This window comes from Daphnia pulicaria, chromosome 1 (assembly GCF_021234035.1).
Source record: "Daphnia pulicaria isolate SC F1-1A chromosome 1, SC_F0-13Bv2, whole genome shotgun sequence".
Lineage (NCBI taxonomy): Eukaryota > Metazoa > Arthropoda > Branchiopoda > Diplostraca > Daphniidae > Daphnia > Daphnia pulicaria.
This window is the reverse complement of record NC_060913.1, coordinates 20,513,827-20,540,751: the sequence shown is the minus strand read 5'-3', so window position 1 is coordinate 20,540,751 and position 26,925 is coordinate 20,513,827. Positions and strand designations below refer to the sequence as shown.

The 26,925-nt window shown below is 36.3% G+C and overlaps 2 protein-coding genes across 8 annotated transcripts; both read right to left on the bottom strand.

Moving 5' to 3' along the window:
* Positions 1-6,841: 6,841 nt before the first annotated feature.
* On the bottom strand, positions 6,842-19,203 carry LOC124312516. 5 transcript variants are annotated; one of them, XR_006910644.1, is made up of 7 exons: positions 18,424-19,203; positions 18,160-18,358; positions 18,060-18,101; positions 17,960-17,978; positions 17,720-17,892; positions 7,738-7,933; positions 6,842-7,635 (listed from the first exon to the last, which is right to left on the bottom strand). XR_006910644.1 is itself a non-coding variant. In XM_046777759.1 (6 exons), the coding sequence occupies exons 2-6, from the start codon at positions 18,280-18,282 to the stop codon at positions 7,868-7,870; spliced, it is 423 nt and encodes a 140-aa protein (XP_046633715.1). In that variant the 5' UTR covers positions 18,283-18,358; positions 18,424-19,203; the 3' UTR covers positions 6,842-7,867. The 5 variants fall into 5 exon arrangements, 2 of the variants coding, with proteins under 2 accessions (XP_046633715.1, XP_046634466.1); XM_046777759.1 differs by having other exon boundaries at positions 6,842-7,933; XM_046778510.1 differs by lacking the exons at positions 6,842-7,635; positions 7,738-7,933 and adding an exon at positions 16,127-17,103.
* A 68-nt stretch (positions 19,204-19,271) lies between these two features.
* Positions 19,272-26,135, bottom strand: LOC124310671. 3 transcript variants are annotated; one of them, XM_046775855.1, is made up of 12 exons: positions 25,876-26,135; positions 25,616-25,809; positions 25,323-25,543; positions 25,223-25,264; positions 25,123-25,141; positions 24,883-25,055; positions 21,355-21,646; positions 21,147-21,287; positions 20,762-20,995; positions 20,044-20,695; positions 19,835-19,987; positions 19,272-19,725 (listed from the first exon to the last, which is right to left on the bottom strand). In XM_046775855.1, exons 3-9 carry the CDS (start codon positions 25,443-25,445, stop codon positions 20,871-20,873), a joined length of 915 nt encoding a protein of 304 aa, XP_046631811.1. In that variant the 5' UTR covers positions 25,446-25,543; positions 25,616-25,809; positions 25,876-26,135; the 3' UTR covers positions 19,272-19,725; positions 19,835-19,987; positions 20,044-20,695; positions 20,762-20,870. The 3 variants fall into 3 exon arrangements, with proteins under 3 accessions (XP_046631811.1, XP_046630984.1, XP_046632304.1); XM_046775028.1 differs by having other exon boundaries at positions 19,272-19,785; positions 19,850-19,987; XM_046776348.1 differs by lacking the exons at positions 25,616-25,809; positions 25,876-26,135 and having other exon boundaries at positions 19,272-19,785; positions 19,850-19,987; positions 25,361-25,452.
* Between the last annotated feature and the right edge of the window lie 790 nt (positions 26,136-26,925).

Sequence of the window (26,925 nt, the reverse complement as noted above, 5' to 3'; positions counted from 1 at the left end):
ATAGTTTCCTGTGCCATCAATAAACTCCTGAATGTAATTCTTTATAAGTTCATAAATCTTCATTTAAACTCGAACCCATAGACCAGCATCATGGAACTAACTGTAACTTTTTTTCAAAAATTCTTTGATAAAACAAGTAAAAGCGTACCGCAGTCTTAGATCTTAAAGGTAAAACTTTTTTTAAACCATGATGGAGAATGAATCTTTTAAGTAAAACGTTCAGCGAACATCCAACAAGGGACACTGGACTTACTAAATACACAATTTATATGTATTCTAATCAATTCTACTAGTTCATTCGTTGCGGGGCTGTGAATCCATCGGTTTTCTTCAAAATCCTGTTATCGATTTCAAAGAAAATCCCATAAAAAAAGTTGAAATCATCTTTGAAAAAAAATCCCAGAAGAAATTTTCCAATACTCTATGAAGCTTTCAATTTGAAAAAGGAGAAGATCAGCTTCGGGGGCATAAGAATTTCAAGTTATTTTTAGTTAAATAATGGTGTTATAGTAGATTTATTAATCAACCACAATTAAACTATTGATTTGTAATAATAGTGGAAGTAATGGTCGATACGTCGTCTTTTCAGCCTGACGTACGTTTTTTATCTCCTCTCAGAACACAACCTTTTTATAGATATTTCTTGCGGTGAACTGCGTGTGCAGCCTGAATCCCCTAAACAGTTTTTCACCGTGTATCCAATATTTCCACTGACTGAAGAGCTACGCTTGTTTTTTTTTATCTCGTGAAGCTAGTAATCCCTGTGGAATGGACGCGGACGACGACGGTGGCTCCACCACCTCGGCTGTCACAACAATAAAGGATTGCACGAGATGCTACATGCCATTTAAATTCAAACCAAACACCCCAGATGAGAAGTTCTGCACGCTACAGTGTTCCAAGATGTCAAAGGCAGAAAAAAAGCAACCGGTTGGAAGCAAGAACTACTCCACTCCTAACACCAAGACGTCAGCAACGCAGAGGATCCAAACGGAGAGACGTCGTTGTCCTCGGACACTCCACCAACAGCTCAATGTATTGGCTGTCCCAAAGTCAACATGCCAAACAACCCTAGTAAAAAGTACTGCAACTCTGCCTGCTATCAGGAAAACCGTTCTAAAAAGAACAATGAGAGTTTCTTCACTTCAGCTAGAGCAAAAGTGAAGGGAAAAAGAAGCCACGACACCCTATCTTCACCGGCCGGTTCAGGTTTTGCGGCAAATAACGCTAGCAAAAAAGCCAAACTGGGCCAAGGCGGCGTCGCAACAGAGTTTGAGGAGATAGTGTCAGACCCAGATCTATTCGACCCAGACTGTCTCACAAAAGAAGACATTTTAAAGAAGCTGGAGCATCCTGGCCTTTTCATCCTCTACATCATCCTTTACATCAACAAAACAGCACAGTTTTTAGCCTTCAGGGGCAGATTGGAAACTTAGAGAAGGACATCGTCATCATCAAGCTGGCGTTTGCCGACAACGCCATACAGTCATATAAGGAAAGAAGTGTGGCCGGCTAAACTTCTCTGCCCGTTCCTGAACCAGGCAAAAACACGTATGCAACTGCAGTTAGGGGACAGGCGTGTCCCGTTCTCATTGCCAATTACGTGGAAGGAGCCAAAACAGCAGATCGCGTCTATTTTACCGAAGTCAAACAGATACTAGGGGCCGGGATGGACGGACAAGTCCCAAAACGTGTTAGGCAGAAAGATGACAATCTTTAGACTTATTACTTATATACTTATATATTACTTTATATACTTATCTTTTATTTAACATGGCCTGGCACCCAGCAATTCTTGCCACACTCATAAAGCGCGACTGCCCCCGTTACCTAGTCTGCATTGTTCGCAGCTTCCTCTCGAACAGTACTTCAATTTTTTCGCACAACAGTACGACCCTGTTAGAAAACGTAAATTTAGGATGTCCTCAGGGCGGGGTTCTTTCTCCGTTTCTCTGGAATTTGATGATTTATGACATTCTGAGGCTATCGTTCCCTTTTCTGTTCCGTATTATTGCATACGCCGACGATCTCACGGTCACCACCTCGCACAAGGACTCCACAATTGCAAAGAAAAATCTACAGATTATCTGCAATCCTATATTGGACTGGTGTTGAGAAAACCAAATGAGTTTAAATTCGGAGAAGTCGATTTTCTCAAAGCGTTCATTGCCCAACGACTTTGCCGATCACCATCTGGTCATCAACGAAGCTTGCATCTACCCATCGACTGAGACTAACTTTCTTGGGTTTACCCTCGACCACCGACTAAAATGGGCTATGCATGTCTCAATCAATGTTACAAAGCGATCGTTCTTTGCCCTAAAAAACTACCTGCGTGCCACCTGGGGCATTGATCAATGTTGGCTGAAAATGTCAGTCTCCACCATTATTGAGCCGGTAATTTTGTACGCAGGGTGTTCAGTACGGGCTTTCTATCTGCAGTCGAAAAGGGGAGTAAAGAAACTGAGGGCTTATTACAAATTCTTTCACGCGACCGGCGCAAATGAAATACCATTCTGCCAAGACGATCCGGGCGTTTTGTGGCTCCACTCCGCGGCGAAAAAAGTGGGAGAATCGATGAGTTTTTGTGTGGTTACGGTAACCTTTGCAAGAGCACAGAAAATATTCAACAAATCACTCCTAGCAAATACAACTCTACAAAAAGCAGTCCAGTGCTCCATACACGAAGTCCTGATAAAGAAAAACAACAACTTTTTGGACTTCTCTGAATTGGAGCTAGTCACCGAAGCTCCTTCTTCCTTCTCCTTTTTATACCATAGGAAGTTTCTCTATAGACTGCAGCTGGCAAATCTTAGCACTCTCTCAGTGACCAATCATCTTGAGCTCATTGCCTACATATATTCCAAGACCCCAATGGGGTTAAAGATACTACGAGCTTAGAGTACTGCCGGCTAACTTGCCAAGAAACGAATACCGACTAGCAACAACCACCACTAACTAAGCAAACAATTAAATCGTCATTAAGAGCACTCACACTGAAGCTTTGGAATGACAAATGGAACTCTTCTCAAGTTGGCTGCTCAACGAAAAAGTGTTTTCCATCCGTCACCTCGGCGGCCTTAATAAAAAATCAACATCTTTCTAGCGAGCTCATCCAAATTTTAACTGGTCACTCATTCCTAAACGTTCACCAACACCACTTTCAATTTTTAGACTTCCGGGCATGCGCATGTGGTCAGTCGGAAGAGACCACGGAGCACTTTCTCTTTCATTGGCGGAATTTTGCTGCGGCTCGAGAGAATTTTCGCGACCGCTGCATGTCAACCATGACATCTTGTCCACCTCAACTGACTGCTATCAAGTCATGCTCTCAAGTTTTTCTAGCGATGCGAGACTTTATTCATGCATCCAGGTGACTGGCCAAAACCACACGAATAGACACATCTCGCTGACACCCGGGGATTGTGGACAAACCCTTTCCAGAGGTGGTGGCTATACCGGCGATCCCTGAATATCGATCTTGAAGATCCAATCAAGTCGGCAGGTACTGCTGTTTGTCTCACTGCTGGCTACCCAACTCTCATTCGAATGGAAATTCTCTGAAAGGTAACCTCGGCTCTTGCAAGAACTTATATGTCCAGCAGGCCCAGAAACCCCGACGCTCTCTGTTTTATTTTTATCATTATGTAGTATAATGAATTTCTAAAACTTCAATACCTACATGCACATCAAATTATTATGTATCACTGTACTCACACACACGCGGGTCTTCATCACAAATACATTCGAGTGGTACTCGTTTTCGGAGTTGAGCCCAGTTAAAAAAAAATAGTAGTGTAAAGGTCTGTTCACATACCTCCCGTTCACCAACTCCCTCTCCTCTTTACGTGTGAATTATAATGTCAAGGCACTCCTTTCCAAAGGTCTTTTCAATGATACATACCCCAGCAACTTAAGTGTGGGCTTATTTTTAGGTAAATTTTCGGACAAATTTTTTGATTTTGTTATTTTATATTTTATTTTATATTATTTCTATTTTCTAATCTTACAGAGGTTGATTGTCTTCAGAAAAGAATTCCATTTTTTCCATGAAATTTATCCTACTCTTGATCATTTATCAAACTTCCTGAGTCATCCTTGACAAAAAAAAAATCTTTTTTCTGGGTGGTGAAACTGACAACCAATTATCACAGAAAGGAACGGTTCAACCGTGGGGGGGGGGGGAGGGGCGAAGCTACCTCGTTAGTTATAAATTCTATGCAATCATTTATTAAATAATACCTTTAGTTTTAATTTAGGTTTGAACCTTCACATCATCGGTAAAAATAAAATGCCACGCGACGCCAAAAGTAAACAAAGCTACTAGATTTGAAGGAATTTCATGTTTAAATAATTCAGTCGTAAAAAGCGTGATTTATCAAACAAGCTGTGTTATAGGTTCCCCCTTGTTTTAAATTTGATTTATTTATCAGAAGATAGTGCTAAATGTGATTATTGTGTTGCTTTTTCAATCGTTGATCTTTATTTTATGGCCAAGAATTCAGTTTGTTTTAAGAGGCCATGGTGCGACACAAGAACACGGCGTGGTGCTGAAAAGTTCGGCGTGGTGTTGAAAATTTTGGCGTGGCGCTCTAAATAGCCAAGATGGCTATAGATGAAGGATTATAAGTAAGAGATTGTGGTAAATTTTTTAAAAACCAGTAGTTATCCGAGTTCTTTCTTTTTATTATAATGGTTTTTCATCATGCAAGATATTCGTAGGTTCCCTTGGGTATGGGATTATGCATGGCGTGGTGTGAAATATGGCGCCGTGAGGAGGTCATATTTGAAAGGGACGTTAGTATTATTGGTAAAAATAAAGAATAAATATTCAGTTAAGGATTGTGAAGTAATTTTTCTTTTGATTTATATGGGTTTTGTTTTTTTAATTTATTGAAAAATTTGTCTGTTCAGGAAGTGGCCTGGCAACATTGGGTTTCTATAAAACTGTTGGCTGTGAAGTCTAGACCTAAGCAAAGAATACTCCTGATTTTATTACACAAAAATGGAGATCGAAATTGAAATGAAACGGTGCCTGCAAATTTTTAGAGAAATTAGCGAAGATTGAAGACAAAATTAGCATTCTCAATCGCCGAGTAGCCCAACTGGAGCAGGAGATGGGCACTACAATTGAAGACGAAGACTCGAGCGAGGAATCCAGCGGGTCAGACGTTGAAATCGTTAATCAAACTGGTATTTGTTTTTTTTGTTTTTGTTTTTAGGTGGTGAAAGACAAGTCATGTTTATGGTCAAAATATAATTTATTTATTTTTGTTTTACTAATCAAGAAAAAATAATTGCCACTTTTAAAAAACTGGGGGCAAAAGTCGAGCAACAGGAGAAAAAAACATAGAAGAGATTCAGACGAAGATAAACGAACTGTAAAAACGGGATTGGTTAATTATTGCCATCTCGTCCCACGGGCAAGACAACAAATTTAAGACTGCTGACTCCCCAATGGATTTTGATCTTCAGCAACAAGAGTTTGACGGCAAGAATTGCCCAGGGTTATTGGGGAAGCCAAAGATTTTCTTTTTCAACGCCTGCCGGGGACAAGCCACAAATGGGTATGCTTTTTTAAAATAATCAATTGCATGTTCTTATCGAAATCAGACAATTTTTTAAATTTCTCGTCCAATGTTCCCACAGAATTTTTGTCGACTTCCAAAGAAGTTATTCGAATGGAAATGGTTCCAAATGATTTGGAATTCTTTGTTTCTTGGCCGACAACACCAGGATATAAAGCTTATGAACGTGATTGTCAAAATGGTATGTATTTTCATTTTTATGTTTTCCGCTGTTTTCCTGGTTTAAATCTACTTTATTCCATGAAAAGATGTTAACCTATGAAATATTTAATATGTTCTCCCGGTTCTCCATTCTTGCAACACTTGTGTGATGTCTTTTGTCAGCGTAAATTGGATCTTTTTTCGATGATGACACGTCAATCGAAAAGTGCCCCACGACGGAATTTGTATAATTTTTTAGTAGTTTCAATGACTAGTATTCATTGATGAATAGCCAGACACTATAGACTAAAAATTAGTGTTTCATCTGTTTTCAGTTGAAAGATTTTTCAATTTATGAAAAGCTGAAAAGACACTAGATCTGTGTACAATGATGACACTTGTCAACAAACGAGTGCCTGATGACGAATTTTTTCGTCGTCAGGTGTTTAATAGTTTTTTAACTATATTACAGATTAAAGAATTAAGTTACCAAAAGATTGGCAAGACTTGTTATGAGCACGCAACATATGAGCTCCTCAAGTCTTTCTATGCGAGAATATTTAGAAGAAGGAAAGAGTGGGGAGAGCTCTTCACCATGCAGTCGTTGGCAACTTGGCATCGTGAGTGAGCAAGACGCGTCGTCTGCTACTGGCTTTCGTTTTGATCTAAATTCCCTTACTCTCAGCTCGGTTGCCATATTGAATTAAATTGACTTGGCAGTTTCTACTGAAATTACGTTGCAAATAAATTTAGGCAAATTGTTAGATATAGTGTATCCAAATAGAAAAAATTGCCACCTGGTTTTACCAAGTCGTCCGCCCCTCAAACAGACCGTTTTGGGGAATTTTTCAAAAATCATTGCTAGGGTTTTTAAAAAATAAACAAATAGATGGCTTATTTTGTTACATTTTTTTCGCTTAGTCGATTGGTGAAAACCGCAATCGCCTAGCTTTTTTTCGTTTGGGAGATATCTCAGAAAAACTGAAATGCCAAGTTTCTATTGGTATTGTTTGAAGTTCATGAATCTGCATTTAAACTCGAACCCATAGTCATACAAGCATCATGAAACTTACTGTTACTTTTTTTTAAATCTTAGAAAACCGAGTAAAAGCGTACCACAGTCTTAGATCTTAAAGGTAAGACATCTTAAGGTAAGACGGAGAATTAATCTTCTAAGAAATACTAAACAATACTACTAGTCAATTCGTTGCTGGGCTGTGAATCCATTGGTTTGCTTTAAAATCCTGTAATCAATATCAAAGAAAATAAAAATAAAACATTTTGAAATCATCTATGAAAAAAATCCCAGAAGAAAATTTCCAATACCCTACGAAGCTTTCTATTTGAAATAGTAGAAGTTCAGCTTCGTGTGCATAAGAATTTCAATTAAATTTTAGTTAAATAATGGTGTTATAGTGTATTTATTAATCATCCACAATTAACTGTTGATTTGTAATAGTAGTGTTGAGGTCTGTTCACATAGCTCCCGTTCACCAACTCCCCCTCCTCTTTACGTGTATATTCTTATGTAAAGGCACTCCTTTCCAAAGCTCTTTTCAGTGATACATACCCCAATAAGTCAAGGGTGATTATTGATTATTGATTATATTATTCTTTATTGATTTTATTTTTCGGTAAATTTTGGGCTAATTTTTGGTTTATTATTAACTATCATTTGTATATGTAATCTTACAGAAGTTATTCAGAAGAATTTCATTTTTATTATGAAATATCCAGGGTTGGACACGATCACGCTTTTTCGTTGTCGCGCTCCAATCCCGCTCTTTCCCCAAATTTTCTATCCCGCTCCGTAAGCCGATCGAATATTTGGTCATATTTCCCGATCAAATCCCGATCAACGCTCCAATCAAAATTCTAGCTATATATTTGCTAATTCTAAGCGTATCTGCATGAAAATGAAAAAAAAATTTTACATGCTAATTTTGTTAAATTTATTTTAGAAAACTAGAAATTCATATACAACCGGTGATCAGAAAACCATTCTTACCCTTATCGTTGCTATAAAAATCCAAGCATTTATCATATTCAACACTGTAAATTGATCAGAAGTTTGATCGAGATAATTATTCGCATCGACCCGATCACGATCCCATTTTTGGGTTGCTGGTTCCATCAAATCACCACTCAGTGATCACTGATCGATCGGGTGATCGGTGCGTAAATTGAGCGCGCTCTGCCCGAACCTGGAAATATCTTACTTGATTATTTATCAAAATTTCTGAGTCATTCTTGAAAAAAAATCTTTTTTGAGGGTGGTGAAACTGAAAACCAATTACGGACAGAAAGGAGCGATTCAACCGTGGGGGGGGGGGGGGTGTGAAGGTACTTCGTTAGTTATAAATTCTATGCAATAATTTATCAAATTAAACTTTCGTTTTAACTTAGGTTTGAATCTTCAAAGCATCGGTAAAAATATAATACCAAGCGATTGAATATACCAGAAGTTACCAAAGCTAATATATAGATTTTAACGAATTTCATGTTTAAAATAAATTATTTGAAGAATGGTTTAAAATTTAAAATGAATGAAATCAGGCGATTCCCAAAAATATTTCTTTAATAAAAATTTTAAACTAGATTTGATAACCCAAATAATATTTGGCAATGGACGTAGAAAAAACTAGATTTCGGACATTTGAAATCCATCCATATTAAGATTTCTATGGTTCATTTTGAGCTGGATTTATAGTCTTTAAAAAAAGGGACACCCAAGTATACAAAATCTGGACGATATAATGTACGCAAGATGGCACCAGTTGAAGTGTCAAAATCTTATAATTGATATGAGATTAAACATTGCTATCTTCAAGTTCCGTGCAGTCAGACGACAAAATTTTTGAAGTCCAATGTTGATGATGCTGAATGTTTGCTATCATTAAGTCTTTGATGAATTACAACATGTCTTGCATTCACAAATTAGTAATTCAAAATAGTTTTTTATGACACATATTCCAAGAATCAGATCTTCAGGGGTAACCAAAAAGAAACGAGGTATCTTAGCGGTATGCTTGGAAGACATTCGCATTCTTCTTATTTCAACCCATACAATAAATTGGTTCTCCTATGAAGGTGTATAAGGGAGTTTGGGAGGGACACTTTTTTCTTGTTTTAATTTTTTTTTGTTTTTTTGAAAACGCCCTTTTTATATCAGCTTCAGCGACATAGCCTTGCTGGAACACACGTAGAAAGAGTCAATGCAGTAGTGCAATTGGTTTACAATTACTGGCTGCGAAAGCCTCTCCCAGAAAAGTTGGGACAGCAACTGCAGTAACCACTCCATTCTGTATAGTAGCTCACGTATAGTATGAGACGTGCTGGAGGTGACCATTAAAGAAAAAAAAACCTGGGCAAATCAAACGTAGGCCTCGTTCTCGGATTCGTTTTGTGTGGTGGTGCTGGTTAATTACATAGTGTAAAATAATAGAAAAAATCCGTTGATGACAAGAAATATTACAATAATTTAAAAAATACCATGATGGTCAATGCTGATGGAGAGGCTGCAGTAAAACCACCTCCTACTCTATTTAACATCTATTACCATAATAAACCTCCTTCAACTTGATGACGTGAACGTAGTGATTGAAATTCTGAAAAATTCCATCACAGCAATCACAAGTTTTGTCATGTTGATATGAATCCTGCCAACAACTTCCCTTTGGGCGGATTCAACGTCCATTTTGGCCCATGCAAAATGGGTCCTCGCTTGAAGGAAATCAAAGGAAATAATGTTGGAGATTACAGCACTTTTCCCCCTTCCCCTCTTGTTTTCTAAAAAAAAGGACGATCGTCCTGTCAGTCTATCCAGTTAACTTCAAGATTATTCAACATCAATAACAGGAATGTGATGAGTGTCATTTTCCACACCTACATGTCCCACACCACATGTTCCGCACCTACTCTCTCTCTTCCTTCTGCAGATTCTCCTGTGCCTAGAGTGTGAGTGTTTAAGGTAATACTGTCTATGTAAGTATGTTCATGGTTACTTAGTGGAAGATGCATACAATAGATATCTTTCAACACATAACACCTTCATAGAGAAAGAAAAGACTAAAAATGAAATGTGTATAGTACTTGCTGTCGGACTGGAGTGATTACTCTCTGGAAAAACCATAGTTGCTGACAAAGAGATTTTTAGTGGGCTGAAAAGTCCCTGTCTCAGTACAGACGTTTTCTTCCAATAATGAAAGTTACAAAACTAATTTAGTAGAAGAGAAAACCAAATAACAACATCAACTAGTGTTCCAAATGAAATTCAAGTTTAAGCATTAAAAAAACGCTTGTTACAATACAAATTTTACCAGGTATCACCAATTGTGATATGAATCGCTGGGAACTTTTTTTGCAATTTTAACGTAATGGCGCTTGTAATGAAAACCTTTTCTCATAAAATCTTCAATCTCAGTTAGAAAAGTGTAAAGTAGTTAGATCAGGTTTATAGCAACTTCCAATTTAAGGACACTAACAATTTGGCTATTATTGCTTTTGCTGTAAGAAACTCCGTCACATTAAACAAAAAATTTTACAACAGTTTGGTTAGTAAGAAAATATTCATTTGACTGTTTCAGGAGGATTCATATGCCTGGGAGTCCGAATTGATCAACTCTTTGCTAGTTTAAAATTAGAAAAAAATAATAGTGGTTAACATATGCGAACCTATTATCATGATAGTATAGATGTATTATTGGGATAGGACGATGATGTATCCTCATATGGCATAACCCAGCATTTCGTACAAAGCCACAATTTGCTATTTTCTCAAATGTTTCATGGACCAGGCAAGTCGCTCTTTGGGAATGCGAATGCCCCGCCAATTTGTAAATAATAAGTGAATTTCATGATATCGGCTTCATTTAAACACTCTTGAGATCCATGAAAACTCTTCAAATGAAGTGCGTTTTAGTAATCCATTCAATTTGATTATTAACCGTTCATAAATATGAACGCATAAATAAACAAAATCAGATCTCGTTTCTCCCTCACCCTTTTCAGACTCAGAGCTAAAATTTTTTCAGTGTTGAAAACCAACGATGAAACATCTTTGTCGCATGTCAAAATGTAATTCACATAAATTATTTTTTTAATTTGTACTTTTTGTAAGTTTTTTTTGAGAAATAATAAGCTTTATTAATTTTTTAGGTAGTTTTCGATGGGGATTTGGAAAGGCAGAAAACCCATCAAAAGATACCATGAGTGACGCATTTTTTGTTGATATGTACCAATAAATGAACATTGAAGATAAAATAATTCACACCTTAAATTTTTCTGAATTTTTATACGAACTAATTCATTGAAGAAGTAGCCAGCCAAGGCTGAATACTTCTTGCATAATGGTGTATATGCACAAGGTGATAGTAATATATGCGTATACCAAAATGAAGGTGCAGAAAGTATTTGTATTTCTCTGCCGAGAAGAAGCCTTTCAAAATTACTGGGTTAGAATTGAGAAGAGATGATCGAAATCCAATTACTTCCCATTTCTTTATTATTCCATTGTTATTGGTATTCGATGAAAATACTCTTTTACGATTTACTAATATTCAAAGTCTTCGATCGATGTACAATCTTTCTCAAATTCCAAGCTTATGTTTAAATTTTGTATGCCGTTGACCAGTCCAAATTAATATAAGTCTTTTGAAAATACCGAGAAAAACTAGGTGTATATAATCCAATGGAAGTTAGGAAATCATATCGATATTTAATAGTTCAATGGTCTAATAACAACGTGGTGGTTTTTTAGAAGTTTTTTGTGAAAAAAAAGTTGTTGCAGAGGGCAGAAAACATGAAAATTAGTATATAACACACATTTAAACTTTGTTGTTAGCGCCCTATTGGGTGCATCTCTCATAACCACCATATCCATTAAGAGCATTGATGGAAGTCACAAATTGCCTGGTGGGGGGGGGGCATCACAAATCATGGCTTCAATCTTGATTATGTGCGGGGTTTTTAACTTTTTTGTTGGGCTGTAACATCTTAAACAAACGACACTAAAAAATTTTCATACTCTTGGTCGGTTTTTCTTTCCATAAACATGCTGACAACAAAGAGATCGCTGTCGACAGCAATAATCAAACGAGAAGATCAATGATCAAACGCCACATCTCGACCGTTTTAGTTTTGAAAGTACGAATACCGTCAATATTGATATGAATAGTAACCACATTGTTGCCTGGGTCTTAAATTCCATTTAAAAATTTTCATATTCCGCTAAACTGAAAATTGTGAAAAGACGTGTTAACGTCTTTAATTTTTTATTATTTTCGTTATTTTTCTTGGAACGGTTGGGATATTATGACCCAAATCAGTAAGGAGTTTCGCAATTTCACCAAGAACACTAAGTGAAAGACCTTTTTGTGAATAAAACAGATGTTAATAAAAAGCAATATTTCCTCTTTAGTTAGCGGGACACGACTGCTTTTGTTGACTTTTTCAATATTACAGTTGTTCTTGGTTTCTACCTTTTTCCCTACCCAAATTGATGACGTCTATCGTTTCATCGTTCGAATCGTCATTATTGGTTAAGTTTTCCTCAGTTAAATGGATTTGGACATCAGTGGAGGATCCATCGTCAAACCGTAAATGGTGCTGCTATTTTGAACATTCATCTGTCGGCACAAAAACGGACTTCTGGTATTATTTTAAGTAGTCGTGAACGGAAAATATAGCAATAAAAAACTATCAATTTACATGAAACAAAATATACGCACATATCTAATATATATTGAATCTATTTTGTGTGGCAATTTTCTTGTCAGGTTGACCAGGACATTTCCATACAACGGTTGCTTAACCCAAAAACATTTTACATAACGCTTAAAAAAGCTATAGTGTAGCCAATCGGCAAAAAAAAACGAAAGTACTTAACTATTTTCTGCTATCCCCACTAAATGACAAAGGAATTTAATTACGTTTTTAACACAAAGCCACTTTTTTAACCCCAAAAAAATGTCTGTGATAATTTTTTTTACTGGACTTGAATTCTGGCTAGATAACAGTTTTTGGTAGCACAATTATTTTGTAGTGGTGCAAATCCAATGAAAAAATGCGTTGTCAAATCTACTGTGACAACTTTGTAGGGCTCCCTTTCCTTCCCGACAGAAGTGAAGAATTGCAATTTGCTTCGTAGAAAAGATCATTTCAAAATCTTCCCACCTTTTCAGACTCTCCTTTCTGATTTTTTTCGCTTTTTTTAAGTATGTCAAAATTTCAAGTATATTTTACAGTTGAGTTAACGTTCTCTATACAACGAGTGGAAAAAAATTGTGATTGTTTAATTAAACAATCTACTATATGACTGTAGCTTGATGTCTTCAAAGACAAAGCATTCAAATCTAACTACTTTGTGACCAACGTGCAGGCAACATGATTCTAGTTTTTGAAAAATTACCTGGAGTTACGATACCTGTTTCAGTAAATCCGATGACCAAGTTCTTTTCAAGAATATTTTTTAAAAAATTGCGTTTGTGCCATTAATTTAAACCTGGATAAATTTTTCAAATGACATACCAGCAAAACTGATTTTCAAATGTTCCAATAAATCTTTTGCTTTGCAACACTCAAGAACAACTCGTTATCAGGCATGATTATGAAAAAAACATTAAAGTGGAGATCCATCTAATCATGCTTTATAACTTTGTTTTCAGTTCATTTAAATTGTGAAACAATGACCCTGCCTTTAACTTTATTAAGTAGATTGCCTCTTTTATCGTCGAGCAAGTGGAAAGATCTGGTTCTAGTCCATAATTCAAAATATGGGCCATTTTGGTGCTGCCCTGCGAGTAGCCCAAAGAAATTTTGCTATCCCTTAATATTAATCCGATTCTTTCTCAATCGTCTTGAGCATAAAGTTTAACGAACTATGCTGAATAAATAAAATTTTAGAAGCATTGGTGTATCTCAGTTGACGTAGTGGCATAAAAAATGACAAGGAAAAGTCTGAATTGTGGAACAAAGGAAAACATTGACCTTATCGGCACCGATTGCCAAAAAACTTTCTGTTGGGGCTGATTTTCTGTGATTAAAAAAATAAAGTTATAACTTACTTTACGCGATGTGGTATTCAAATACTTATTACGTAGTAGCTATCGCGTTTTTAGTGCATCGTTAATATGTATCAATGAAAAAGCTAATAACCATAATGTAAATTAATAAATAATTATATTTCACTGAAGGAGTTCCCTGCATATTAATCAATTGGTAAATGAAGGGAAACTGTAGTAAAAAACTTTGTAACCTTTTTTTGTATACAATAACCAGAGTAATAGTTGTATGTTTATAGGTTAGAGTTATTATATTTCACTCCATCTGTACTTTCAAAATTGATGGCAATAGTATTATAATTTTTAAGTTGGTTCATATTTGCGTTTCCAGAGCCTCCAGAACTGGTTAACCATGAATTGAGCCTGTCTCCATCGTCTTCTGTCTATACCGTCAATTGCCTCCTCGACATTGAGAACGGTGGGGAGAGGGCTAAGTATCTGGAAATGGTTCGAGTTTCGATGAGTTAGTATGTACATGAGTCAGCGGACGGCTGTAAAGAAGAAGCGTGACTTCGGCAAATATGGTTCGGGGAACCTCGTCTGTGACAGAAGAGACTCCTGAATGGCACGCATCACCTTGATCCAATAAGACCCTCGTGTGTACAGGTAAGTATGCTTACTTCCACCAGTAAATGCCAAGATAAACCACTTCTCCAATGGTGTAAGCAGAATTTTGGTCTATAATGCCTAGAATGAGCTTCTTTTCACTAGCAACTATGTTTGTGCCTTTATCAGTAAATGATCTTCTGAAATATATGAAAAAAGATGAATCGTCGAAGAGCCATAATAGAATAACGGTATCTCTTTGTTGTTCCTATTCTGATGTCAACGCGAAACGGTACAAAACAGTCAAGTTCTATGTTGGTGAAAATGCGAACAAAACCCTTGAGACGTTGATAAGTTGGTAATCCGTGATGGCTGTGGCATCGAAGGCCGAATTCTACATTTGATGCATTGGCACAGAACTTCGAAGGTTTTTCGTCACCATCTATTATAAAATAGGTATATAAAATTCCTTTGACAAACGCTGAGGGTGTGCCCTACGCCGGTGTGATGTAATTTTGCATGGAGATCCTCGACGATGAGACTGGATGATGATGGAATGGGGAGTACGAGTTGGGAGGTCTGCCTACTCATGCCTGCAGTCAACTTTAATTAGTCCATCTTTTGAGCTTATTTGTCATCAGAGGCGTCGCCTCTGGTGATCTCGGCTCCTTTTAGTAGAGCTTTTCATACGTCCCGTTGAAAAAACACACAGGGTTCGACGAGTGTTTCCATGCTTTTAAAACGGCGGCTTACGGGCCAAAGTGTTCCCCTTTTTATCGCGATAAGTCATGTTTGAGTTATCGCAAAGAAAAACTTAAAAAATCCTCTTGTAGAGGGAATAACATACTTTCACTGTTTGTTTTTTTTTTTTTTTGTGAATAGCACTTTCCTCGCAAATTTAAAGATTTTAAGTTTGGAAATATTAGCGTTTCTGCTATATGTTTCCATACTAAAGGGCGTGGCACTTAAAAAATTGCCAAAAATTCAAATTTGTAAATTGTTACTTATATCTACAATTGGGCAAAGTTTCAATTTTTTGAATGAAACGCTGATTTTTTGGTATGAAATAGTTAGCAAACGTGAATACACAACGGTTTGTCAACTTAAACATGTAACTATATAACTCCTTGAATCTTGAAAAGCCAAAAAAAACAAGAAAAAACGACAATTTTTTTTCCAGTGATTCCCTGTCTTACACCAGATGGTGCCCCACATTGAAAAAATGTAAACCAGAAAAGATGACCAATATTGGAATAGAACGGAGAATTTTTAAAGGTTAAAGGTTTAAAGGTTTTTTACACTGTTAAAAAGGTTACGAATTTCTCAGCTATTTTTAACCCGTAAAAAATGTACCCAATAACCGAAATGTTCATAGCTTCGCACGATAATATGGAATTTTTACAAAAAATTTTGGTTTTAAACTACGAATTACCTTTTCAACAGGAATTTCAGCAATTTATACCCCAAATATTAGGTGTTAAGTGTATTATACAAGTTATAAGTGTTTTACACTTAAAGTTTAGTACCGATTTTTTGGGTGTTGAAACCCCGAAAATTTTGTAACCAACCGAATGTTTCGTAACTCATACGAAATATTCGTGGTGGACACAGAATACTTGGTGTTTAACCCACAAAAATTTCTTCCAAAACATAAATCTAAGGGTTTAAACACCTAAATTAAATGTTTTTTAAAACAAAACCCATGGTTTTATCTAACACAGTGGTATTAGGAAACTTAATTTTTGACTATATATACTTAAAGACTCGATTTACAGTAATTCATTTAGGACTTAAGATTTTTAAAAAATATTTTCCGTATGAATTCGGCTTTTTAATATTTTTCGCAAAGATTAAGTACTCTACCAACAATGTGTGTATCATTCATATTTTTCCAATGTTATGTAAATATTTAGGGAAAAATCCATGAAATTCCTGGGCATGGGGAACGGTTTAAATTATCAGCAGTAGCAGAGATATCATCAGAGACTTTTTTAATACTAAAATATATGCTCATCATCGTCACACTATATAGCCTAGCACACGTTTCATTTCAAGTACGCTTGTATCAAAGTTAGTAATTGTGAGTATAGCCAATTTTATATATACGTGGTCACACCCGCTAACTGTTTTCCATGTTCACAATGTGAAATTTGAAAATATTTACAAGTCCTAATTGTTGATGCACTCAACTACGGATTAATCAAAAGGATTATATTTAATTATTAAGCCAATTGTTGTAGTGGTTGGCGAGCTAAGCTAGCAAGTCACAGGTTGTGGGTTCAAATCCCACTGAAGTCTCGATAACCTTCAATTTTCGAGAGGAACTAATTAGTTTTATTTCCGGGGTTTCAACTCCGTATCTGGTGAAACGGAAAAATTTGGTTTTTTACCCCGTAAAAAGTGTGGTGGTTTTAACAGTGAAGTTAGGTTGGCGGCAGAAACAAAACAACTGAAAATAATATTACAGGTGAATTTAAAAATAAAACTAGAAAAATTGTTATTATCCGATAAATAGACTGCGAAATCATTTGTTGATTGATTCCGTTTATTAACGGAATTTGGTATTTTTTTTTGCCGGCTTTCAGACCCGCATGGCCAAAAAACAAATAAATTTGTAGGAATGTTTTTCAAAAAATTCAATCGTTCATACCTCGGCTTTTGAGCCGAGTATTTAAAAAGTTGAAATGTGATTGTTTGAAGAGGTTGGCTATCCCATCATTTTAAACTAATAAGAATATCTTTAGGTGCAGCAGTTGAAGAGAAAACGGCTGTATAAAAACAAAAACAAAAAAATCAAATTTTGGCTGGACCCACAGTTCTTCTGAGATACTCCCAAACCAAAAAGAGGTAGGCGATTGCGGTTTTCACCAATCGACTAAGCGAAAAAAAATTTACAAAATAAACCATCTATTTGTTTATTTTTAAAAATCCTAGCAATGATTTTCTGAAAATCCCCCAAAACGGTCTGTTTGAGTTGCGGGCAGCTCGCTAAAACCAGGTGGTAATTTTGTCTATTTGTATACACTATATCTAACAATTTGCCTAAATTTGTTTGCAAAGTAATTTAAGTAGAAACTGCCAAGTTGATTTAATTCAATATGGCAACCGAGCTGAGAGTAAGTGAATTGAGATCAAAACGAAAGCCAGTAGCAGACGACGCGTCTTTCTCACTCACAATGCCAACGACTGCATGATAAGAGCTCTCCCCACTCTTTCCTTCTTCTAAATGTTCTCGCATAGAAATATTTGAGGAGCTCATATGTTGAGTGCTCATAAAAATTCTTGCTACTCTTTTGGCCACTTCTTCTTTAATCTTATTCTTATTCTTAATTAACCCTTTAAATTATTCCCTTTAATTATTTTTAATTAATAAATTTATAAAACCTTTTGCAAAGGCCAGTTGCTTCCAATGAGAATAATTGCATACGCTTGTCGTCCTTTTTCACACACCAACCTTTCTTCCAGTACGTTATCCAGAATTAGTTGTTGAACTAATCTAAAGGCATTATCAGTTTTCCAACCTGAACCTTTGCCGTACAGTGCACAATCCTTAACATCTGTAAATAACAAAATATATTGGATTACTTTAATTTGTTGAAAACATATCGACACAAATTAAATTACCGCCGGTATGCAAGCTCCTCTTTTTGTCGGCGCGGAATACATCCACGATAAATGAAATTGTGAAACGAGTCGAGAAATTTTACATAACAGTTTCCCTTACATCACAAACATGTTGTATGACGTCAACTTCTTTATATATGGCCTAAATTAAAATTTCACAGATTAAAATGTTATGTTAATAACGCGTAACGTTTACATACTTCAGATGCGCAAATGTCGCAAACGGCTGACGAATTACGATCATATGGTCGTGGTGTTTCATCTAAGAAATGTGCAATTCTGACGTTTCGACAAACTTTGCGGTTTTCACAGAACAACACCATTTCTTTGACGGCTAACTGCTCCTGCACGTGAGCTTTCTCAATGCCTGCACGTGAGCAAGTTTAGTCCCGTGTTCATCTAAAATTTAAAAATTTGAATAAATATTGCAATTCTTTATTAAAATTGCGGTAATTAAAAGTTACCATAATCAATGATAAATGATAAATGAGTTTTAGTCCGTAAAAAAGGAAGTAAATGTCCCGTAAATCGACTGAATAGTTTTCAAGGGCTGTAATCCATTCCATGAGTCCGTAACAGCCGACAACAAATCCACTTGGATGAAGCATGGATATGAAGATGGGTTTCCCCTTGGTGTACACGTAAACGATACGGTGGATTAGTGTAACTAAGGGGGTGTATTTCCCACCTTGTGATCCTTGGTCATCATTCTTCAACTGTATTTGGCATTTTAAAGTATTTGCCAGGTACAATTCCTTCCCGAACACATTTTTGTAAAAATTTATCCAACTTATAAAAGTATTGAATTGGGCACGGACGGCTAGATGACATTCGATTTACTGGGAACACAAAAGCATCCATTCCTGGTGGAATAGTCAGCATTCTTCCATGAAAATTGTCGAGCATTGTGGGATAATGGATTTTGTCTAACAGTCTCCGAAAATTTTGTCTTGCACACGAATCGCATTTTCTTGTTTTTGTACAAAAAAAAACGGAGGGCAGGTCTTAGACAGACACTGCAGAGCAAATCACTTTCTTCCAGATACCAAGTATCTTCAATGAAAGGTATTACTTTTTTTGAGTTTGCTACCATCAATATCCCAATCATTAAATCATCCTCCAGATACCATTTTGTTTTCTTAATCAAATCATTTAACGAATTGTCGATCAATTCCGCATGAACAGCACCGGAACAACTCAGCAGTTTCCAAATTAGAACCCATTGGTCGTACGAGGGATCACATTTTTCCCCTTTGACTTCCAAATGGTAGGGCCCCAATTCATGGTGGCACTTAAATGCAGCAGTTCCACGACACATGAACAACTTTGTTTCTTGATCAATGTCAGGATCTTCCACAGGACTTTTCAATGAAACTATTTTTTGATCTAGCAACTTTGTGAATTCTAGATCATATTCCTTAGAAGACACTGTACTAGCAAACTTTTCCATTCTGGATGTTCAAGGAAGATTTCGAACGATTAAGTCGGTGAAAAGTTGTTGTTCCACAAATTAATCCGTCAAAGGAGTGGTGACTTCTGTCAACTCTGCACCATATGACTTGGGTTGTCGGACGGAAAACAGGCACAAGAAGAATCGTCGTATATCCTGTGAAGAACGACGCGATCTGTCAAACGGTGTAGTGATTTAGTCAACTCTGCACCAAGGCGTTGGTTTTCGAACGGGAACACACAAACGAAGAAACAAACGACTGTGTCTGTTGATCAACAAATTAATCCGTCAACAGGTGTGGTGACTTCAGTCAGCTCTGCACCAAGACGTTGGTTGTCGAACGGGAACACACACACGAGGATTAAAACGACTCGATCTGCACCAAGACGTTGGTTCTTATTAAAATTGCGGTAATTAAAAGTTACCATAATCAATGATACTCTGCTGGACATGAGATTCCGAAAACTTGTAATACATGACACAGTGTGCCAACTGTCCATCTCGACCAGCACGACCAATTTCCTGATAATACCCTTCCATGGATTTCGGGATTGACAGGTGAAATACGAAACGGACGTCTAAGAAAATCAAAAATTATTATTGAATATCCAATCAAAATTAGAAAAAAATGTACCTGGCTTATTTATGCCCAATCCAAACGCCACCGTAGCACACATAATCTAAAAAAAATCAGTTTACGCCGAAAAAACCTAAGTAATAAACTAGGTTTAGAGATGCATTTGCCATGCTCTTCCATTTTCTTCAGTAGAAATTTTTTCTTCTGATGAATCCGAAGAGTTGGCATTCGCATCTGCAGCAATCGCAATTACTAATTCCATTGGTACGTCAGAGCAATCTGGAATAGACGGGGATTGTTCGCGTGTTTCTGGAGAGCTTGATCGCATCCGATTACGACGTTTCTTTCTTCTAATTTCCACCCGCGGCTGGTTGTTCTGATTTAATTCAACATCAGATAACTTCTTAACAGGTTTTCCACTGTTTTTAAATCTAATTTTTAAAAAATGGTAAAAAACGGTAGAAAAACCAAAAAACAATTGTTGCAAGAATGGAGAGCCGGGAGAACCAGGTTAACATCTTTCCATGGAATAAAGTAGGTCTAAATCAGGAAAACAGAAAAATTAAAATACATAACATTTTGACAATCACGTTCATAAGCTTTATATCCTGGTGTTGTGGCCCAAGAAACAAAGATTCCGAATCATTTGGAACCATCTCCATTCTAATAACATCTTTGGAACTCGACAAAAATTCTGTGGGAACATGGGCTGAGAAATTTAAAAAAATTGTATAATTTCAATACAACATGCAACTGATTATTTAAAAAAACATACCAATATTTGTGGCTTGTCCGCGGCAGGCGTTGAAAAAGAAAATCTTTGGCTTCCCCAATAGCCATGGGCAATTCTTGCCGTCAAACTCTTGTTGCAGAAGATCAAAACTTTAAAGCGGATACCAGATACCAGCGCTTTGTGGGTGGTGGTGCCGGGCCATGCCATGACTTCGAATAGTTGCCGTGCCGTGTCGTCCGCATAACGCGCCATATGGCGCACAACTCGTTTGCCGTGCTGAAAAAAAAACCGTGCACTGTTTTAATACGCAACAATTGATTGTTTATTTCTTTTTTTCAAAAATTGTTTCATTTCGAGCGGGAGTTTGTAAAACTTACGATTTTGATGATTTTTACCATATTGAATAATAATAAATCCAAAAAGTTACCTCTATAAGTGGGATTGGTACAATCTTTTGCGATATGTCCCACTACGCGGCAGTGGTAGCATGTCCGACTACCTGGCACTACTTGCATTTCTTCACCGACTGTAACTAGTCGCACCGGCGGCCCGGAAGGAGCTGACAATTCTGTCAAAACAAAACAAAATCAGTAAACAAGAAACATGAATTTTTAAATTATTTTAGAAAATATTACCATTCTCCTTTGCTGTTTCTGATATGGCACAAAAAAAAACCAGCCAGGAATGACGCATGTGGCAATTGCTGCAGATGCATTTGCCATGCTCTTCCATTTCTTCAGTAGAAATTTCTTCTTCTGATGAATCCGAAGAGTTGTCATTCGCATCTGCAACAATTGCAATTACTAATTCCATTGGTACGTCAGAGCAATCTGGAATAGACGGGGATTGTTCGCGTGTTTCTGGAGAGCTTGATCGAATCCGATTACGACGTTTCTTTCTTCTAATTTCCACCCGCGGCTGGTTGTTCTGATTTAATTCAACATCAGATAACTTCTTAACAGGTTTTCCACTGTTTTTAAATCTAATTTTTAAAAAATGGTAAAAAACGGTGACAAAGAAGACATCAATCTCTATCTCTTTGTTGTTCCTATTCTGATGTCAACGCGAAACGGTACAAAACAGTCAAGTTCTATGTTGGTGAAAATGCGAACAAAACCCTTGAGACGTTGATAAGTTGGTAATCCGTGATGGCTGTGGCATCGAAGGCTGAATTCTACCTTTGATGCATTGGCACAGAACTTCGAAGGTTTTTCGTCACCATCTATTATAAAATAGGTATATAAAATTCCTTTGACAAACGCTGAGGGTGTGCCCTACGCCGGTGTGATGTAATTTTGCATGGAGATCCTCGACGATGAGACTGGATGATGATGGAATGGGGAGTACGAGTTGGGAGGACTGCCTACTCATGCCTGCCATCAACTTTGATTAGTCCATCTTTTGAGCTTATTTGTCATCAGAGGCGTCGCCTCTGGTGATCTCGGCTCCTTTTAGTAGAGCTTTTCATACGTCCCGTTGAAAAAACACACAGGGTTCGACGAGTGTTTCCATGCTTTTAAAACGGCGGCTTACGGGCCAAAGTGTTCCCCTTTTTATCGCGATAAGTCATGTTTGAGTTATCGCAAAGAAAAACTTAAAAAATTCTCTTGTAGAGGGAATAACATACTTTCACTGTTTGTTTTTTTTATTTTTGTGAATAGCACTTTCCTCGCAAATTTAAAGATTTTAAGTTTGGAAACATTAGCGTTTCTGCTATATGTTTCCATACTAAAGGGCGTGGCACTTAAAAAATTGCCAAAAATTCAAATTTGTAAATTGTTACTTATATCTACAATTGGGCAAAGTTTCAATTTTTTGAATGAAACGCTGATTTTTTGGTATGAAATAGTTAGCAAACGTGAATACACAACGGTTTGTCAACTTAAACATGTAACTATATAACTCCTTGAATCTTGAAAAGCCAAAAAAACAAGAAAAAACGACAATTTTTTTTTCAGTGATTCCCTGTCTTACACCAGATGGTGCCCCACATTGAAAAAATGTAAACCAGAAAAGATGACCAATATTGGAATAGAACGGAGAATTTTTAAAGGTTAAAGGTTTAAAGGTTTTTTTACACTGTTAAAAAGGTTACGAATTTCTCAGCTATTTTTAACCCGTAAAAAATGTACCCAATAACCGAAATGTTCATAGCTTCGCACGATAATATGGAATTTTTACAAAAAAATTTGGTTTTAAACTACGAATTACCTTTGCAACAGGAATTTCAGCAATTTATACCCCAAATATTAGGTGTTAAGTGTATTATACAAGTTATAAGTGTTTTACACTTAAAGTTTAGTACCGATTTTTTGGGTGTTGAAACCCCGAAAATTTTGTAACCAACCGAATGTTTCGTAACTCATACGAAATATTCGTGGTGGACACAGAATACTTGGTGTTTAACCCACAAAAATTTCTTCCAAAACATAAATCTAAGGGTTTAAACACCTAAATTAAATGTTTTTTAAAACAAAACCCATGGTTTTATCTAACACAGTGGTATTAGGAAACTTAATTTTTGACTATATATACTTAAAGACTCGATTTTCAGTAATTCATTTAGGACTTAAGATTTTTAAAAAATATTTTCCGTATGAATTCGGCTTTTTAATATTTTTCGCAAAGATTAAGTACTCTACCAACAATGTGTGTATCATTCAAATTTTTCCAATGTTATGTAAATATTTAGGGAAAAATCCATGAAATTCCTGGGCATGGGGAACGGTTTAAATTATCAGCAGTAGCAGAGATATCATCAGAGACTTTTTTAATACTAAAATATATGCTCATCATCGTCACACTATATAGCCTAGCACACGTTTCATTTCAAGTACGCTTGTATCAAAGTTAGTAATTGTGAGTATAGCCAATTTTATATATACGTGGTCACACCCGCTAACTGTTTTCCATGTTCACAATGTGAAATTTGAAAATATTTACAAGTCCTAATTGTTGATGCACTCAACTACGGATTAATCAAAAGGATTATATTTAATTATTAAGCCAATTGTTGTAGTGGTTGGCGAGCTAAGCTAGCAAGTCACAGGTTGTGGGTTCAAATCCCACTGAAGTCTCGATAACCTTCAATTTTCGAGAGGAACTAATTAGTTTTATTTCCGGGGTTTCAACTCCGTATCTGGTGAAACGGAAAAATTTGGTTTTTTACCCCGTAAAAAGTGTGGTGGTTTTAACAGTGAAGTTAGGTTGGCGGCAGAAACAAAACAACTGAAAATAATATTACAGGTGAATTTAAAAATAAAACTAGAAAAATTGTTATTATCCGATAAATAGACTGCGAAATCATTTGTTGATTGATTCCGTTTATTAACGGAATTTGGTATTTTTTTTTGCCGGCTTTCAGACCCGCATGGCCAAAAAACAAATAAATTTGTAGGAATGTTTTTCAAAAAATTCAATCGTTCATACCTCGGCTTTTGAGCCGAGTATTTAAAAAGTTGAAATGTGATTGTTTGAAGAGGTTGGCTATCCCATCATTTTAAACTAATAAGAATATCTTTAGGTGCAGCAGTTGAAGAGAAAACGGCTGTATAAAAACAAAAACAAAAAAATCAAATTTTGGCTGGACCCACAGTTCTTCTGAGATACTCCCAAACCAAAAAGAGGTAGGCGATTGCGGTTTTCACCAATCGACTAAGCGAAAAAAAATTTACAAAATAAACCATCTATTTGTTTATTTTTAAAAATCCTAGCAATGATTTTCTGAAAATCCCCCAAAACGGTCTGTTTGAGTTGCGGGCAGCTCGCTAAAACCAGGTGGTAATTTTGTCTATTTGTATACACTATATCTAACAATTTGCCTAAATTTGTTTGCAAAGTAATTTAAGTAGAAACTGCCAAGTTGATTTAATTCAATATGGCAACCGAGCTGAGAGTAAGTGAATTGAGATCAAAACGAAAGCCAGTAGCAGACGACGCGTCTTTCTCACTCACAATGCCAACGACTGCATGATAAGAGCTCTCCCCACTCTTTCCTTCTTCTAAATGTTCTCGCATAGAAATATTTGAGGAGCTCATATGTTGAGTGCTCATAAAAATTCTTGCTACTCTTTTGGCCACTTCTTCTTTAATCTTATTCTTATTCTTAATTAACCCTTTAAATTATTCCCTTTAATTATTTTTAATTAATAAATTTATAAAACCTTTTGCAAAGGCCAGTTGCTTCCAATGAGAATAATTGCATACGCTTGTCGTCCTTTTTCACACACCAACCTTTCTTCCAGTACGTTATCCAGAATTAGTTGTTGAACTAATCTAAAGGCATTATCAGTTTTCCAACCTGAACCTTTGCCGTACAGTGCACAATCCTTAACATCTGTAAATAACAAAATATATTGGATTACTTTAATTTGTTGAAAACATATCGACACAAATTAAATTACCGCCGGTATGCAAGCTCCTCTTTTTGTCGGCACGGAATACATCCACGATAAATGAAATTGTGAAACGAGTCGAGAAATTTTACATAACAGTTTCCCTTACATCACAAACATGTTGTATGACGTCAACTTCTTTATATATGGCCTAAATTAAAATTTCACAGATTAAAATGTTATGTTAATAACGCGTAACGTTTACATACTTCAGATGCGCAAATGTCGCAAACGGCTGACGAATTACGATCATATGGTCGTGGTGTTTCATCTAAGAAATGTGCAATTCTGACGTTTCGACAAACTTTGCGGTTTTCACAGAACAACACCATTTCTTTGACGGCTAACTTCTCCAATGCCTGCACGTGATCTTAGCTTTTGCCTTGTCCTTAGATTGAAGCTGCTGACTTGAAGGAATATCCTCATTTAGCTATGCATTGTAAACCAAGAGTATAAATTAAAAATGACGGCACACAAAACAAACACTCCATTGACCATATACCTTAGCTTGAAGCTGACTTTCAAAAAATGTCGAAGGAATGTTGTCATAACATTTACTTGAGGAAGATGAATCTGATTCCGCTGAACTGGAATCCAAAACAGTTTGATTCCCTGCGATTTCACCACCTTCCCTTTCTGCTGCTGTAATTTCTTGGTTCTTGAGAAAACCCTTTGCTTCAATTGATTTTTTCTTGGCTAAAAAATGAAAATTATTTATTATTTGAGTAGATTCTGGTTGTAAATAAGTTTTAAATGACTCACCTCCAATTGCTATGATTCTTCCTGGAAAGCATTGCCAGCCATTCTGTGGTTTGTCTTTGTCTCTCCCCTGATGTTCAACATCATCAAGTTTCGAGTTTTTTAGTTGGCTTGGGTTTCTTACACAAAATATTTTTTGTGTTGTAAATTTCTTTTTCTGTTCCCAATAAACTGACACATATTTGGGACCAGACATATTGACACTGCTAAGATATTTCGCACAATCGTATGTCGTATAATGCCACTAATGACGCTTAGCTCTAATGACGCCATTTGCAACATTGCCGATTGACTTTAAATTGCTATGGTTAAATTTGACTTCCGTAAACTCTCACCAACGGCCTCATCAAAGAGCCTATCGAGTAAGTTTGTTTCGTCATTTTTGTTTGTAATATTAATACGTCCGATCACAATTTCCTTCAACGTCACAAAATGAAACAGTAATTTGATTTTTTTTGAAATTTCTACTATTTATTAACATTTTGCGTTTATGAGAGTACATGTTATATTCAACACCCTTACGGAAAAATCATGAGAAATCAAGTGAGATATCACATATATTGATATGTTAATCTCATGTGAATAACATATGAGAATATCATGTGACATGTGAGATTGGAATGCATTCTAATCTCTATCAACTAAATTTGATAACACAGCAAAAGTTAAAAGAGGTTCTCTTTTTAGGACAATACATTTACACTTTATTGTTTTTATCGATAATAAAACAAGGGTTCCAGTGCCAACTATTTCGATTATGTGCATTGAAAGTGAAGAAATGATTTTTCTAATAGATAGACGACGGGAAAAAATTAAGCATTCTCCTAGTAAAGCTGTTGAGCTGAGGGGCAAATAAAAACTTTGTAGCTCATGGATTTCGCCGTTGGTAGTTGTGACGTAACAGTTCTGTCTTCTCGTCGAAAGTTTGTGGGATCTCATAGAAAATATATCTTTCATCGAGCACACCTCATAAACATTACATCTCCAGGGAAATTATAACCATGATCCGACATAACTTTATTTTGTAAGACGAGCATTTCGTCGTTCAAAATC

Excerpts from the sequence above, each read along its gene's own strand:
- LOC124312516 (XM_046777759.1), bottom strand. The coding sequence starts at position 18,282 with ATGGTGTTGTTCTGTGAAAACCGCAAAGTTTGTCGAAACGTCAGAATT. Across the intron at positions 18,102-18,159 it reads GCGACATTTGCGCATCTGAA|GCCATATATAAAGAAGTTGA; the intron begins GTATGTAAACGT and ends ATTTTAATTTAG. Across the intron at positions 7,934-17,719 it reads GCAACTGGCCTTTGCAAAAG|GTTCGGGCAGAGCGCGCTCA; the intron begins GTTTTATAAATT and ends AGATATTTCCAG.
- LOC124310671 (XM_046775855.1), bottom strand. The coding sequence starts at position 25,445 with ATGGTGTTGTTCTGTGAAAACCGCAAAGTTTGTCGAAACGTCAGAATT. Across the intron at positions 21,288-21,354 it reads AGAAACAGCAAAGGAGAATG|AATTGTCAGCTCCTTCCGGG; the intron begins GTAATATTTTCT and ends TTGTTTTGACAG. Across the intron at positions 20,996-21,146 it reads TACCAATCCCACTTATAGAG|CACGGCAAACGAGTTGTGCG; the intron begins GTAACTTTTTGG and ends TTTTTTTTTCAG.